The sequence below is a fragment of the Rhinatrema bivittatum genome, chromosome 4 (genome assembly GCF_901001135.1).
Source record: "Rhinatrema bivittatum chromosome 4, aRhiBiv1.1, whole genome shotgun sequence".
Lineage (NCBI taxonomy): Eukaryota > Metazoa > Chordata > Amphibia > Gymnophiona > Rhinatrematidae > Rhinatrema > Rhinatrema bivittatum.
In genome coordinates this window covers 475,796,209-475,809,119 of record NC_042618.1, presented here as the reverse complement: position 1 = coordinate 475,809,119, position 12,911 = coordinate 475,796,209, and the positions used below count along the sequence as shown (strand labels likewise).

General features: G+C 44.9%; 2 protein-coding genes across 4 annotated transcripts in view; both read right to left on the bottom strand.

Annotated features, from left to right (window-relative positions):
- The window catches only part of RMND1 (required for meiotic nuclear division 1 homolog), a 33,435-nt gene that overhangs the window by 12,611 nt on the left and 7,913 nt on the right, over positions 1-12,911 (bottom strand). For 2 of the 3 annotated variants that reach the window (XM_029597308.1, XM_029597306.1), the window contains exons 2-7: positions 7,842-8,327; positions 6,419-6,527; positions 5,717-5,792; positions 4,633-4,672; positions 3,841-3,941; positions 3,623-3,729 (exon numbers count right to left, since the gene is read on the bottom strand). In XM_029597308.1, coding sequence (XP_029453168.1) covers positions 3,623-3,729; positions 3,841-3,941; positions 4,633-4,672; positions 5,717-5,792; positions 6,419-6,527; positions 7,842-8,312 — 904 coding nt within the window. In that variant the 5' untranslated portion in view covers positions 8,313-8,327. Of the gene's footprint in view, positions 1-3,622; positions 3,730-3,840; positions 3,942-4,632; positions 4,673-5,716; positions 5,793-6,418; positions 6,528-7,841; positions 8,328-11,685; positions 11,745-12,911 lie in introns of all 3 variants that reach the window. The other variant, XM_029597307.1, reaches the window with a different exon arrangement.
- C4H12orf4 (chromosome 4 C12orf4 homolog) overlaps positions 1-12,911 on the bottom strand; it is a 188,578-nt gene that overhangs the window by 168,115 nt on the left and 7,552 nt on the right. The gene's annotated exons all lie outside the window — the stretch shown is intronic.

Genomic DNA, 12,911 nt, shown 5'->3' with positions numbered 1-12,911 from the left:
GGCACTTTGTGAGCCATGTTCACCTTCTTTAAGTCCAGAATTGGATAAAAGGTGCCCTCCGTTTTGGGGACCACAAAATAGATGGAATAATGGCCCTTCCCTCGCTCATGCGGAGGGACAGGCACTATGGCTCCTAAAAGACGCAGATGCTCAAGAGTTTGCCACATGACCAACTCCTTGCCTGCCAAGCCACAAAGGGACCTCAGAAAAAGGCTTCTGAGTGGACAAGCAAACTCTAAAGCATAGCCTCTTTCTATCATGTCTAAGACCCACCTGTCTGAGGTTTTTTGGCCCACTCCTCATAGAAATGCGTGAGACGACTGCCGATCCTTGGGACAGAAGAGTGGGCCAGCCTCACTTCATTGGGCAGATTTGCTGCCGCCAGAACCCTGGCTGGAGATCTCCCTGCCCACTCTCCAGGCCCAAAAGGACTGGTTCCAAGACTGAGACTTCCAAGGCCTGTTTCTGGCAATAGCCGGAGCTCTGCTCTGCCGAAAATGCTGTTGGCCCTGAAAACGAGAATGAGGTGGAAAAGACCCTCTGGACCCCTTGGGCTTGTCTTCTGGCAATTTGTGAACTTTGTTTGCACCCAAGAGTTTTATCAGCTGTTCTAGATCTTCCCCGAAGAGGAGCTTGCCCTTGAATGGTAGAAGAAACATCTGCCAACCAATTTCAAAACCAAAGGAGCCTCCTGGCTGAGACAGCTGACACCATCGCCCTTGATGAAGTACGAATAAGGTCATAGAGGGCATCGGTGCCATAAGCGACCACAGCCTCGAGATGCTCCGTGTGCTGAGCCTCAGAGGGCAACAAAGTTCTGTTCTCCTGAAGCTGCTGCACCCATCTCAAGGACGCCCGAAGCATAAAAATACTGCAGACAGCAGCCCGGATGCCTAAAGCAGAGACCTCAAAAATCCTCTTCAGGTGCACTTCCAGCTTTTTGTCTTGCAAATCCTTCAGAGCCGCGGCCCCTGCCACAGGGATGACCATTTTCTTGGTAACCACGGAGAAGGATGCATCCACCTTCGGCACCCTCAGGAGCTCCAGTTTTTCTTTGGGTAACGGATTCAGCTTACCATAGCCTGGCTCACCTTAAGGCCAGTCTCTGGAGTATCCCACTCCCTGACCATCAACTGACTCTCACTGCCTTGTGAAAAGGGAAGGTCTTAGCTGGACCCCGTAAGCCCGACATGACCGGGTCCACATCCTCGTTCCAGTATACCCAACTCCGCAGGACAGCCAGAATCAGGGGACCTAACTCGTCCGTCTGAAAAAGGCGAAGCACCTTGGGATCGTCCCTGTCCATAGTGGGAACCTTTGCCACATCCTCGGTTAGACCCTGTGGAGCACGATCCGGGGTGACATCCCCCGACGAGCCATCTTGGTCCAACTTATCCGAGGACACCTCCTCTGGAGCCCCTGACATCGAGGGGCCAAAAATCCTATGGACTCCGGTGGCCGAAGACCTTGAAAACTTGGGCTCCTTACAAGAAGAGGGCTCAGAAGCCCTACTCTTACATGAAGGCCACCCCGCAGCCTGGTGGGCCAGAAACACTTTATGCATTAAAAGCACAAATTCTGCTGAAAAGAGAGAGAGATTCAGCATCCTCTTCCATGCAGAGGATAGCCGCTGGGGGGGGGGGGGAAGAGGGGGAAAAAGACCTCCGGGAGATGCAAGTGAAAAGAGAAAAGTGCCCGGAGCTGCCTCCCTGCACCACCGGCGCAGGGGAGAAGGCACTGGGGAGAAGGCAGTCTTCCCTCGAACTCCGGAAGGAGAGAAACTGGACCAGCAGCTTTCAACCTTTGGCGTGGAAACTGAGCAAATTTGGGTCACCAACCCCTGCTCGTCTGGCCCTGCTACTAGGAGGGAAATCCTCTTGGAAAAAAATCCTTTCCTAAGTTTTGTTTTTATTTTTCAGAGGTTCAGATCTGCAGGGTTTGCACCTCCTCCCTCTGCTGGAGACAGAGAAATAATGAGGGGCTGCAGGCGCTACACCAGGTTAATAAGCTGGTGGGTCTGAAACTTTCTCTGTCTCCACCTGCTGGAAGGGAGGCAAAACCCAGGAGTCTGGACTGATCTGGGTACGTTCAGGGAAAGGTCTTATTTGCAATTAGGCTAAAATATCACACCAGCTTACCAAAGCCTTTATATAGGGACTACTGCTTCCTTCATCCCCACCTAGTGTAGTGCAGCAAATGAAATGTACCTTTTGGGAGGCAGCAGAATTACACAGCAAAACAGTGTTCAGGTATTTACTTATAATGAATCCTCACACACTGCTCCCCACCGAAGGCGTGCTTTCTCATCATCAAATTACAGGAAAAGCCAGCAAGGGTCCTGGCGCATTTTACGATGTTTTATGTAGAATGTGTACACTAGACTAAGCATATAAAACTGAGCAGCTAAGATAATCATTACAGTTACCGTATACATTGCAGTATATCTGTGCTGTACTGCAGAGGGAGGCAGTGCAAGAGCTTGGGAATAGGGCCTTCCAGGTTCAAATCCCCACCCTGCCCGTGACTCCATGTGTGGCTTGCAGCAAGTCCCTTTACTGTGCTGGGCTTCAGTTTCGCTCACTGTAATTGGGTAGCAGCATTTTTTTTTACCCATCTTTGTAAACAATACCGGAGTCCCATGCAGCGGCTCGCATGTTACAGGCTTGCCAGGGTCTTCCCTCAGCTAAAAGATGCACATTCATTTCCTGGGGGTCACCTGCCTACAGCTGCAGTACGTTTATTAATAATGCTCAAGCAGCCCCGTTCTTCCACACAGGCACGGGAAACGTTTTCTGGCCGAGGCCGGTTCTCAAGAAGATCGAGGCTCTAAGCACGGGACTTCAGGGGCTTAGATCTCTTCTTAGAAAACCGTGCTGGGCAGAAGAACAAACTAAAGCTGAAAGGCTGGGCAATCTGAAATGCATATTCCAAGGGGGGAGGTAAAATGCCTGCAGACATCTTCAGATACAGGCGTGCATTTCCCAGTCTGAGGCAGATCTGCAGATAGAGCAGGTGCAAGATACAAGGGTACATTTGTTTTTTACTCACACACCTTCTCAAAGAGAAGCTGCCATAGTACAACATAAGAACATAAGAAATTGCCATGCTGGGTCAGACCAAGGGTCCATCAAGCCCAGCATCCGGTTTCCAACAGAGGCCAAAACCAGGCCACAAGAACCTGGCAATTACCCAAACACCAAGAAGATCCCATGCTACTGATGCAATTAATAGCAGTGGCTATTCCCTAAGTAAACTTGATTAATAGCCAATAATGGACTTCTCCTCCAAGAACTTATCCAATCCTTTTTTGAACCCAGCTACACTAACTGCACTAACCACATCCTCTGGCAACAAATTCCAGAGTTTAATTGTGCGTTGAGTGAAAAAGAATTTTCTCCGATTAGTCTTAAATGTGCTACTTGCTAACTTCATGGAATGCCCCCTAGTCCTTCTATTATTCGAAAGTGTAAATAACCGAGTCACATCTACCGTGCTGCAGTGTACAGGTCTAAAAGTCCCGTGGATCTTGCACCTAAGCGATTACGGACAATTGCCTCGTTTATGCCCGAGCTTGTAGCGCGTAGAACTGTGGGTTGCTCTGCAACAGCTCATGCTGGCTCACCAGAGAGGCAGAGGGCATTGGAAAAGGCAAACTTCTCCAGAACAGCTTCATCGGGCTCCAGCTCCAAATTTAACAAGATTTCCCCTCTGTTGAGACTTGAACGCCCTCTACAAAACGAGACAGAAAGGTGAAGGCATCTGAACATTTTGCCCCTTCTCGCCCCGTTTACGAACGTGCAGATAAAGTGAGGCCGACCTTTCGACGGGGGTCCTACTTACTCTCCGATGCGGTAGCTGATGTCTTCGTTCTCCCAGTACACCAGAGCCACCTCGTACGGCTGAATCTCATGCCTCTCCAGCAGCTGCATCACGTACTTCATCTAGGAAGTGAGAGCAGTAGGGGAGTGCACACAAGCCAGCAGCCAATCTGCTGAAGCTACTGACTCTGCCCCTTCAGAAAGCAGGCTCATCTTTGTGCTGCGATTTAGTCATTAAAAATGTAATTACTTCACACAAAAACTCCAAGAAGAGTTTGCAGTGGGACCTTGTTTAAAAACGCAATGACACCCCAGTCCTGAATCTATGCAAGTTACATCTTTTCTACCTTGCACACAAAAGGCACAGCCCTCTCCGAAATTCAGAGATCCATATTCAGAAGCGTTTAGCAAGCTAACTCGCGTTATCTGGCTAAATGCCAAGTTTAGAATATTTGGGGCACTTATCCAGCTAAACTTCAGGCTGATAACATCGAGGGGGTCCAGGAGCGTTAGCTGGATGTATTCAATAGTGCAGCTGCAGCACTGCAGATCCAGATAAGTTTATCTTCCTAACTTTGCAATCTGGCCGGTGAGTGAAGGTGGACCTCTCAGGGTCTGCGTTACCAACGAAAGACTGCCCTACAGAGCGATCTGACCATTTGGCTCTCAGGTAGCTCTCAGGAGAGCAAATAATACAAGGACACCCCACAAAGTGTTACCAGGAAGGAGGCAGCACAGAGCTCCTGACCTCTCAGGCTCCAGGTTAATGGCAAGTCAGAATACAAATTACTTTGCTTTTTTTTTGTCTACTCACAGTTTTCTCTTCCACGTTCCAGAATACAACTGACCCTTCCCTGTGTTAAAAGAAAATACAAACTCGTCAGGCTAAAGACAACTATTCCAGGGCAGCCTTACGAGAGGAAGCATGGCTTGTCCAGGGGCTCCGTGGCACTGCTATGGCTGGGGGACAAAACCAGAAGAACCGCGCCTCCAGGTCTCTCATTCAGGGGCGCTGCACATGGCCAAACATTTAAAGGAAGCAGCAGGAGCAGCTCCGGCTAATGATCCTGCAGCAGCACCCATGCTTTCAGCTGAGGCGGGAGCTGCCCACTCAATCTCTTGACCAACGTTAGAGGGCGACTGTGCAGCTCATGCCACCTGGGGCTGGTGGAGCCAGTCCTGCTCTCACTCCCTTTGCACACTTGGACATCTTCATCAAAGGCAGAAGGGAGTAAGCCCAGGACTGCCTCAGCCGGAGACGGATTGTCCCCCTAGGAAGATTACGTGCTACATTTTATTCTTATTCTCAGTTCTTTCTTGTGCTCAAAGGAAAAGTCTTACCCCTCAATAGAGTAGAAAACAGGCATGCACAAGGCCAATCCCGCCATTAGATAACAACTATTACTAACTACACAGCCATCGTACAAGCTGATGTTTTGGTCCGGGCTCTGCTCTCCGTGAAGTTAGCAAGCTGCACACACAGCGGACGAGGGTAAGCGGGACAGCTTAGCAGTGCGAGCACAGGCCAATGAAACTTCCAGCCCGAGGCCCACACGCGAGACAAATCCCTGGGGCCTTCCCGTGCTCAGCACCACACGCTCTCCTTGTTCTGCAAAGAAACTTTTACAGAATCAAAAACAGGAGCGTGGCTTTCACCCCCGGCTCCACCCACAGCTGAACTTTGGCAAGGGCAGGAGACAGTGAAGGACTGCGTGGCTCCTCAGCTCCTCACCCACAAAGCAGACCCGCGCCTATTCTACTGTGGCTGTGTCTGGAAAAAGCCAACAGAAAACCAATCCTTTAAAATACTTTTTTTGCAGTATAGCTTTTATTTCTCTGCTCATTGATGATAACAAGCACGTGTCCTCCCTGGTGCCATGGGAAGACTTCTGATATACCTGAAGAAGAAGACCATGCCAAGGTCATTGGATTTTGCAAAGTTTTCTGTACCCACCACCAAGACATTTGCTGCATCTGTAATCAAAACCAAAAAGGGAGATATTACAACCCAGCAAGGGCTCTCTACTTCCCTGTGCCTAGTGTCACACAGGAAGGTGGCGGTTAGGCTGTCTTAATGAGCCCACAACCAGTCGGGTATTCAGGATATCAGCCATGAATATGCCTAAGAGAAGATTTGCATATACTGCGTCTCAGACACATGCAAGCATGGCCGTGCAGAGATCCTCGGAGCCTGACTGGCTATGGATCATTAGTCCCCAACTTATCGATCAATAAGAAACGAGCAAAAGGAATTTAAGGCCTCAGTTTTTGATGGGGTTTTTTTACATAACTATTTGGCTGAAGAAGAAAACTTTACAAAGCATTTTGAGGATTTTACATCGGGCACTAATGCCAGAGGTCTGGCCATGCTGTCGGAGACGCTGGCCTAACACAACTAGAGATCCCCTAGGCAGACGAACCGAGCAGCAACTGTAACAAAGTGATCCTGCTGCAAAGTGCATATATTAGAATTATTTTACCACCCTGCGGTAGGTGGCCAAAATGTTCTGTTCTAGCAGAATCCTTATTTTTCCTACATATTTTAAAAAGACGTCATTTTGAATGAAACAGAGTTGCACTTATTCCGTGCAGAAAGGTACCTCTAGGCAAACTTTTGACTTCAAAGAATCCGTGCGACGTCAGGTCATGACACAGGGTCCCAAGATGATACTCCTCGGCCGTCGCAAAAGCTGTGCACTGCATCAGATCCTGCACCACAACCAGAGCGAAAGACAACAGCTGAGGTTGCATTCTCTTCCCAGACAACTCCAACCCCTAAAAGATGGCACACACAATAATCCCAAGGACGGGAGTCACCGCCCAGGAAAAAGTCCGGGTGGACAAGAGGTAGAAATCCTCTGCTCAGTGAGCAGCGGCAATCAAAAAAGCAAATAGAACTTTAGGAGTGATTTGAAAAGGAAGGGAGAATAAAAATGGAAAATATCATATTGCCTCTCTGTCACCTAAAACTCAGAAGTCTCATTTTAAAGGCTGCTATTCATTTGCCTAGATCTAGGTCCTAAATTAGGTGCCCAGCGGTGAAAGTCAGGGCTAAGCTCCAAACCTTTTTTTTTAAGCACATAAGAACAATCCATGCTGGGTCAGACCGAGAGTCCATGATGCCCAGTATCCTGTTTCCAACAGTGGCCAATCCAGATCACAAGTACCTGGCCACATCCTAAACAATAAATAGATCCCATGCTACTTCTCCGGGAACTTGTCCAAACCTTTTTTAAACCCAGATATGCTAACTTCCTTAACCAAATCCTCTGGCAATGAATTCTAGAACTTAATTGTGCATTGAGTGAAAAATAATTTTCTCCAATTTGTTTTAAATGTGCTACTTGATAACTTCATAGAGTGCCCCCAGTCCTATTATCTGAAAGCGTAAATAACCGATTCACATTTACCCATTCTAGTCATTTCATGATTTTATAGACCTCTATCATATCCCCCCTCAGCCGTCTCTTCTCCAAGCTGAACAGCCCTAACCTCTTTAGCTTTTTCATCTCTTTTATCATTTTGGTCGCCCTTCTTTGTACCTTCTCCATCGCAATTATATCTTTTTTGAGATGCGGCGACCAGAATTGTACACAGTATTCAAGGTGCGGTCTCACCATGGAGCGATACAGAGGCATTATGACATTTTCCTTTTTATTAACCCTTCCCTTCCTAATAATTCCCAGCATTCTGTTTGCTTTTTTGACTGCTGCAGCACACTGAGCCGACGATTTCAATGTGTTATCCACTATGACGCCCAGATCCTTTTCATCGGCAGTAACGCTTCACCCTAATTCCACCCCTGGTAGTCACCCACTTTTTTAAGCTAAATTTAAGAACCTAATGAAACTAGGATCCTAAATTTAGGTATTCAGCCCAAATGCATTTTCAAAAGGGCTAATTTAGGAGTCTAAATGCCAAAGCTGTCTGCTAAACATTTTGAAAAGTAGCCCCATAGTAGAAGATAGAAGCCTAATGAGCCATCCAGCCTGCTCAGTAAAACGAGGGCCCTGTGCATTTTACCTCCATTTCCGCCGGCAGGGGCTGGTTTGCCCTGGATGGCTGTTTGGTCCTTGGTGCCTTCAGTGGCCTCTTGGCTGGTGGCAGCTCCTGTTTGGACACCAGTTTATCAGCTGACACGACCGAACAGAAGCTTTTTGGAATTTCAGAAAGCTGTTTATAGCGCACACAGCTGTGATCAGAACTCGTACTCTGGGAGCCAAACTGCTTTCTATATGGGGGTCCAAGCCGTGCGGCCTTGTGTCCAAGCCTCGCTTCCAGTGACTCGTGCCCGTCTGCAATCCACCGATATGAACTCGTCCAACACGGGTTAGCTGTGTCCCGAGCGTGAAAACCTGGCCTCCTCTCTGCCGCAGGCCCCGACACTAACCATTCACATCTACTGCTTGCAAGTGCCTGGTGCAAGTGCCGGTTAAGGCCTCTAGTCTGGCAGAGTTTGCTGACGATGTGGGGAGATTTGGTGAGGAGTCCCATTGCTGCAAAATGGGCCTGTACCAAAAGAGAGAGGAAAACTCATGTTTGAATTCTTTTTTTAAAGGAGCCCAGTTACACAGACTTGGCAGATGCATGAAACGTGTGAAGTCATGCTTGCCTGAAGCCTTATGCAAATTCAACCAATTTACTATGCACTATCGTGCGTCCAATAACTGCTGAAAAGCAGGAAACAAAATGATGATCGGTAGAATTAGGGATTCTTTATTGGTCTTAGCCCGACTCTGGCCGAGTTTCGCTCGTAAGAGCCGCCTCAGGGGCTACTACAAAAGAATTATTTAAAATTACATGTAATAGACATACATGTATATTAACAAATAAACATTAAAATGTCATAAGTATAAAATCTACGAATATAAATAATAAACATGTATATAAATGTAAACACTGACAACAATTAAAATTAATAATAAAATCAGAATTAAGAAACAAATTACACATTTGTGTGCTTATATTATGACATTGTGAGATGAACAATTACTACGTGATCAAATTAGACATAGCACCGTGACATGCAAAATCTATGTATATGTATGTCAAAAAACAGAAAACATGGTAAACAGGAGGAACTGTGAAAGGGAAAATTTGTATATTAAATACCTGTACCAATGGCGGCTTATATTATCCTACATAAATTATGTAAGATCTTCGCATCGCAATGGTTCGATTTACTGAGAAACATAAAATGTAAGATATAAAATGGGAAATGCACACATACTCGTACAAAAATAAATTACAAAAAATAAATCCGTAAATGTCAACTAGTGTCCTAGAATGTAAGCTGAAAAAATGAAAATAAAAAAATAAAAAATAATGAAAAATAGTGTAAATCATAAATAATGGTTTGAATATGAAATGGTAAAATTCAAAAAATGAAATAGTAAAATTCAAAAAATAATGACGACTCTTAAACTTGTAATAATTTTTATTACAAGTTTAAGAGTCAGTAAAATTCAAAAAATATTTCATTTTTTGAATTTACTATTTCATATTCAAACCATTATTTATGATTTACACTCTTTTTCATTATTTTTTATTTTTTTATTTTCTTGTTTTCAGCTTACATTCTAGGACACTAGTTGACATTTACGGATTTATTTTTTGTAATTTATTTTTGTACGAGTATGTGTGCATTTCCCATTTTATATCTTACATTTTATGTTTCTCAGTAAATCGAACCATTGCGATGCGAAGATCTTACATAATTTATGTAGGATAATATAAGCCGCCATTGGTACAGGTATTTAATATACAAATTTTCCCTTTCACAGTTCCTCCTGTTTACCATGTTTTCTGTTTTTTGACATACATATACATAGATTTTGCATGTCACGGTGCTATGTCTAATTTGATCACGTAGTAATTGTTCATCTCACAATGTCATAATATAAGCACACAAATGTGTAATTTGTTTCTTAATTCTGATTTTATTATTAATTTTAATTGTTGTCAGTGTTTACATTTATATACATGTTTATTATTTATTTATATTCGTAGATTTTATACTTATGACATTTTAATGTTTATTTGTTAATATACATGTATGTCTATTACATGTAATTTTAAATAATTCTTTTGTAGTAGCCCCTGAGCAGCTCTCTTACGAGCGAAACTCGGCCAGAGTCGGGCTAAGACCAATAAAGAATCCCTAATTCTACCGATCATTTTGTTTCCTGCTTTTCAGCATCATTGATCGGCTTCCGATTTGTTTCTTGGGTCCAATAACTGCTGGGCATAGGAGATGAGTGGGTTTTATGCTAAAAATTTCTGCTTGCATTAAAATTCCACTTGAAGATGTCAGGTGAACAATTCAAAGTCCCCAGATCAACAAAATGAAGCCACAAATGAGCAATTTGAGCCAGCGAGAGGGATGCAGAAAATAAAGCGAGCCCGGCACGGATTTTAGGGCAGGGAGTCTCACCGGCTCGGCAGCCATTAGGAAACCAGATCTCTCTACATTACAGTCTGCAATCCTAACGTTTCTAGAGAAAGCTGTACCCAAAGCTGTCCGTTTGTATTAGGGGGCAGGCTGGCCATCTTGGGGTATATCCGTGATTTTCTGGGGCTTCACCTGGGGACTCGCAGAACTGCAGTGGCAGCACGGTAGTTTTATATCCAGGGCTGGGGGATCTGGATTGCTTCTATTCTTCTTATAGCACAGGACCCAAATCCTGAAAAATTACTCACGTGCCCAATTTTTATTGCAACAGGGCTTTCCTGTGAGCCAAGCTCACTGTTATCTGACATTTTTGTTTTTAGCCAGGATCTTGCTATGTCTGCAGAGGACACCAAACTCTTGTCATGCTGTAAACGCATTGCAGGGCTCGCTGGTTTCCTAGAAAAGCCAGGACACTTTAGGAAAACAACCGACAGCGAGAGTTGGGAGGGGCAAATGTCAAGCTGCACATTTTGGGAGAAACTCTGCCCCCTCCCCCATGCTGAATGGAAAAGAACCCACTCTAAGCTCCCTTACATGCATGTGAACAAAGCACGGGCTTTCAGCCACGTCGCGGGAGAACAAGGTTCAGACAGTGCGTGTATGCAGGTAAAACACTTTGAACCCGTGTACAGCTGTGGTGGATGGGCACAGGAAAGAGTATGGGGCAATATTTGCTAATAATTGCCAGCATATTCAGTGTGCAGAGCCGTTCAGCAGCAGTCCAAGCTGAAGCCCTGGAGGGAAATCATCCTAGCACTGTAGAAAGCATTTGTCAGTCACACTTGGGGTCCAGGTTTTTGAACTCATCCTCTAAGAGGAGGTCCAAATGGCAGAAAAGATAACCAGAACAATTCATGGGTGAACAGACTGTAACGTAGTGCCTCCATGTGCTGAAAGTTGGACCACTTTAACAGCAAGTGCTCAAAGTAATTTTAAAAAGTACAACAAATTATAGTATTTAAAAGAAACAAATACAGTGCTTAAAATTCCACTTTTATCACACAATTCGATTAGGACATTTACAGCAACAATACTTACATATTATCTACAGACACGCACAATAATTAACATAACGTTAATCATAAAATATTGTTTAACAAACACTAAACATCACACAAATTCTGTGCATTTACAACACTTCACTATAAAAGCAGCCAACAAAACAACCTTAGGCAAAATAAAACAGCATCAACCAGAGAGAATACAAAGTACAGCTACATCCTGCCTAATAACCTCCTTATTTAGCTTCTGAATGCTGACAGCAATTACCGTAAATCATGAGGCTGAACAGCAGAGTGCATCAACAGAGAGTCATTAAATAAAACAGAAAATAGAAAGTTCAAAAAATCTGAATATCTAAGTCACAGCAAAATAAATGTGCTATTATGGGTGGAAAATAGGAAAATGTGTTCTTACCTGCTAAGTTTTGATCTTGTAGTACAACTGATCAGTCCAGACTCCTGGGTTTTGCATCCCTGCCAGCAGATGGAGATAGAGAGAGTTTTTACCTATACTGTACATAACACAGTGTGCCACCTGCAGTCCCCTCAGTATTGACCTGTATCCAAGCCAAGAAATAAATTCTACTCCTAACCAACGATTCATTTATAAACTCCCCCTAGAAACTAGAGGATGGTGACCTCTTTAGTAAATCAAAGCAAAACCAACAGCGTGAATTACCAACTAACAATTCTGCTGAACATGGCCAATAACAGAACGAGTGGATGATTCTCCTCTCCCCCAGATGGGTTGGTTCTGGACTGATCTGTGGTATTACAGGAACGAAAATTTGCAGGTAAGAACCACATTTTCATTTCCCTGTACATACCCAGTCTCCTGGGATGTACCTAAACTCCCTAAGCAGGGTGGGACCTGGAATGTCCCACTCGCAGAACACTCTCACCAAAGGTCATGGAAGTTGGAGCCCCAATGTCCAAACAATAGTGCCTGAAGAAAGTGTGCAATGACTTCCATGTTGCTACCCTGCAAATCTCCTGCAGAGAAACCTGCTGAGCTTCAGCCAATGAAGCTGCCTGAGATCATGTTGAATGGGCCCTCAAACCATGTACTGGTCGACCCTTGGCTATAAGTCCAACCAATAGTCTGCTTAAACCAACTCGCACTAGGAGCCTTAGAGGCTTAACAACCTCTTTGAACCACTCCACAGAACAAACAGGTGATCTAATCTTCTAAAGTCATTAGTTACCTTCAGATACCTCAACAAGGCTCGCCACTCATCCAAGAGTCTTAGCTCCCTCGCATGAGGTATGGAGGAGTCCAACTCTGGAAAGCTGAAAGCTCCATTGTTTGATTGACATGAAACGCCGACACCACCTTCAGCAGAAAAGAAGACGATGTACGGAATGACACCCCTGGCTGGGAGATCTGAAAAAAGGATCCCTGCAAGACAAAGCTTGAAGCTCCAATATCCTCCTAACTGAACAAATAGCACCCAGAAAAAAAACACTTTAAGGGTCAAGTCCTTAAAAGCTGTTTCTGAAATGGTTCAAATGGAGCCTCACACAAACCTCAAGGTCCAGGACAGGCAAACTCTCCTTAATGAGAAAACTAATGACATCTGAGTGGGATGACAGAATAACCCTCTACCTTGCCTTGTAGTCAACCGAGAGCCACCACCTGAA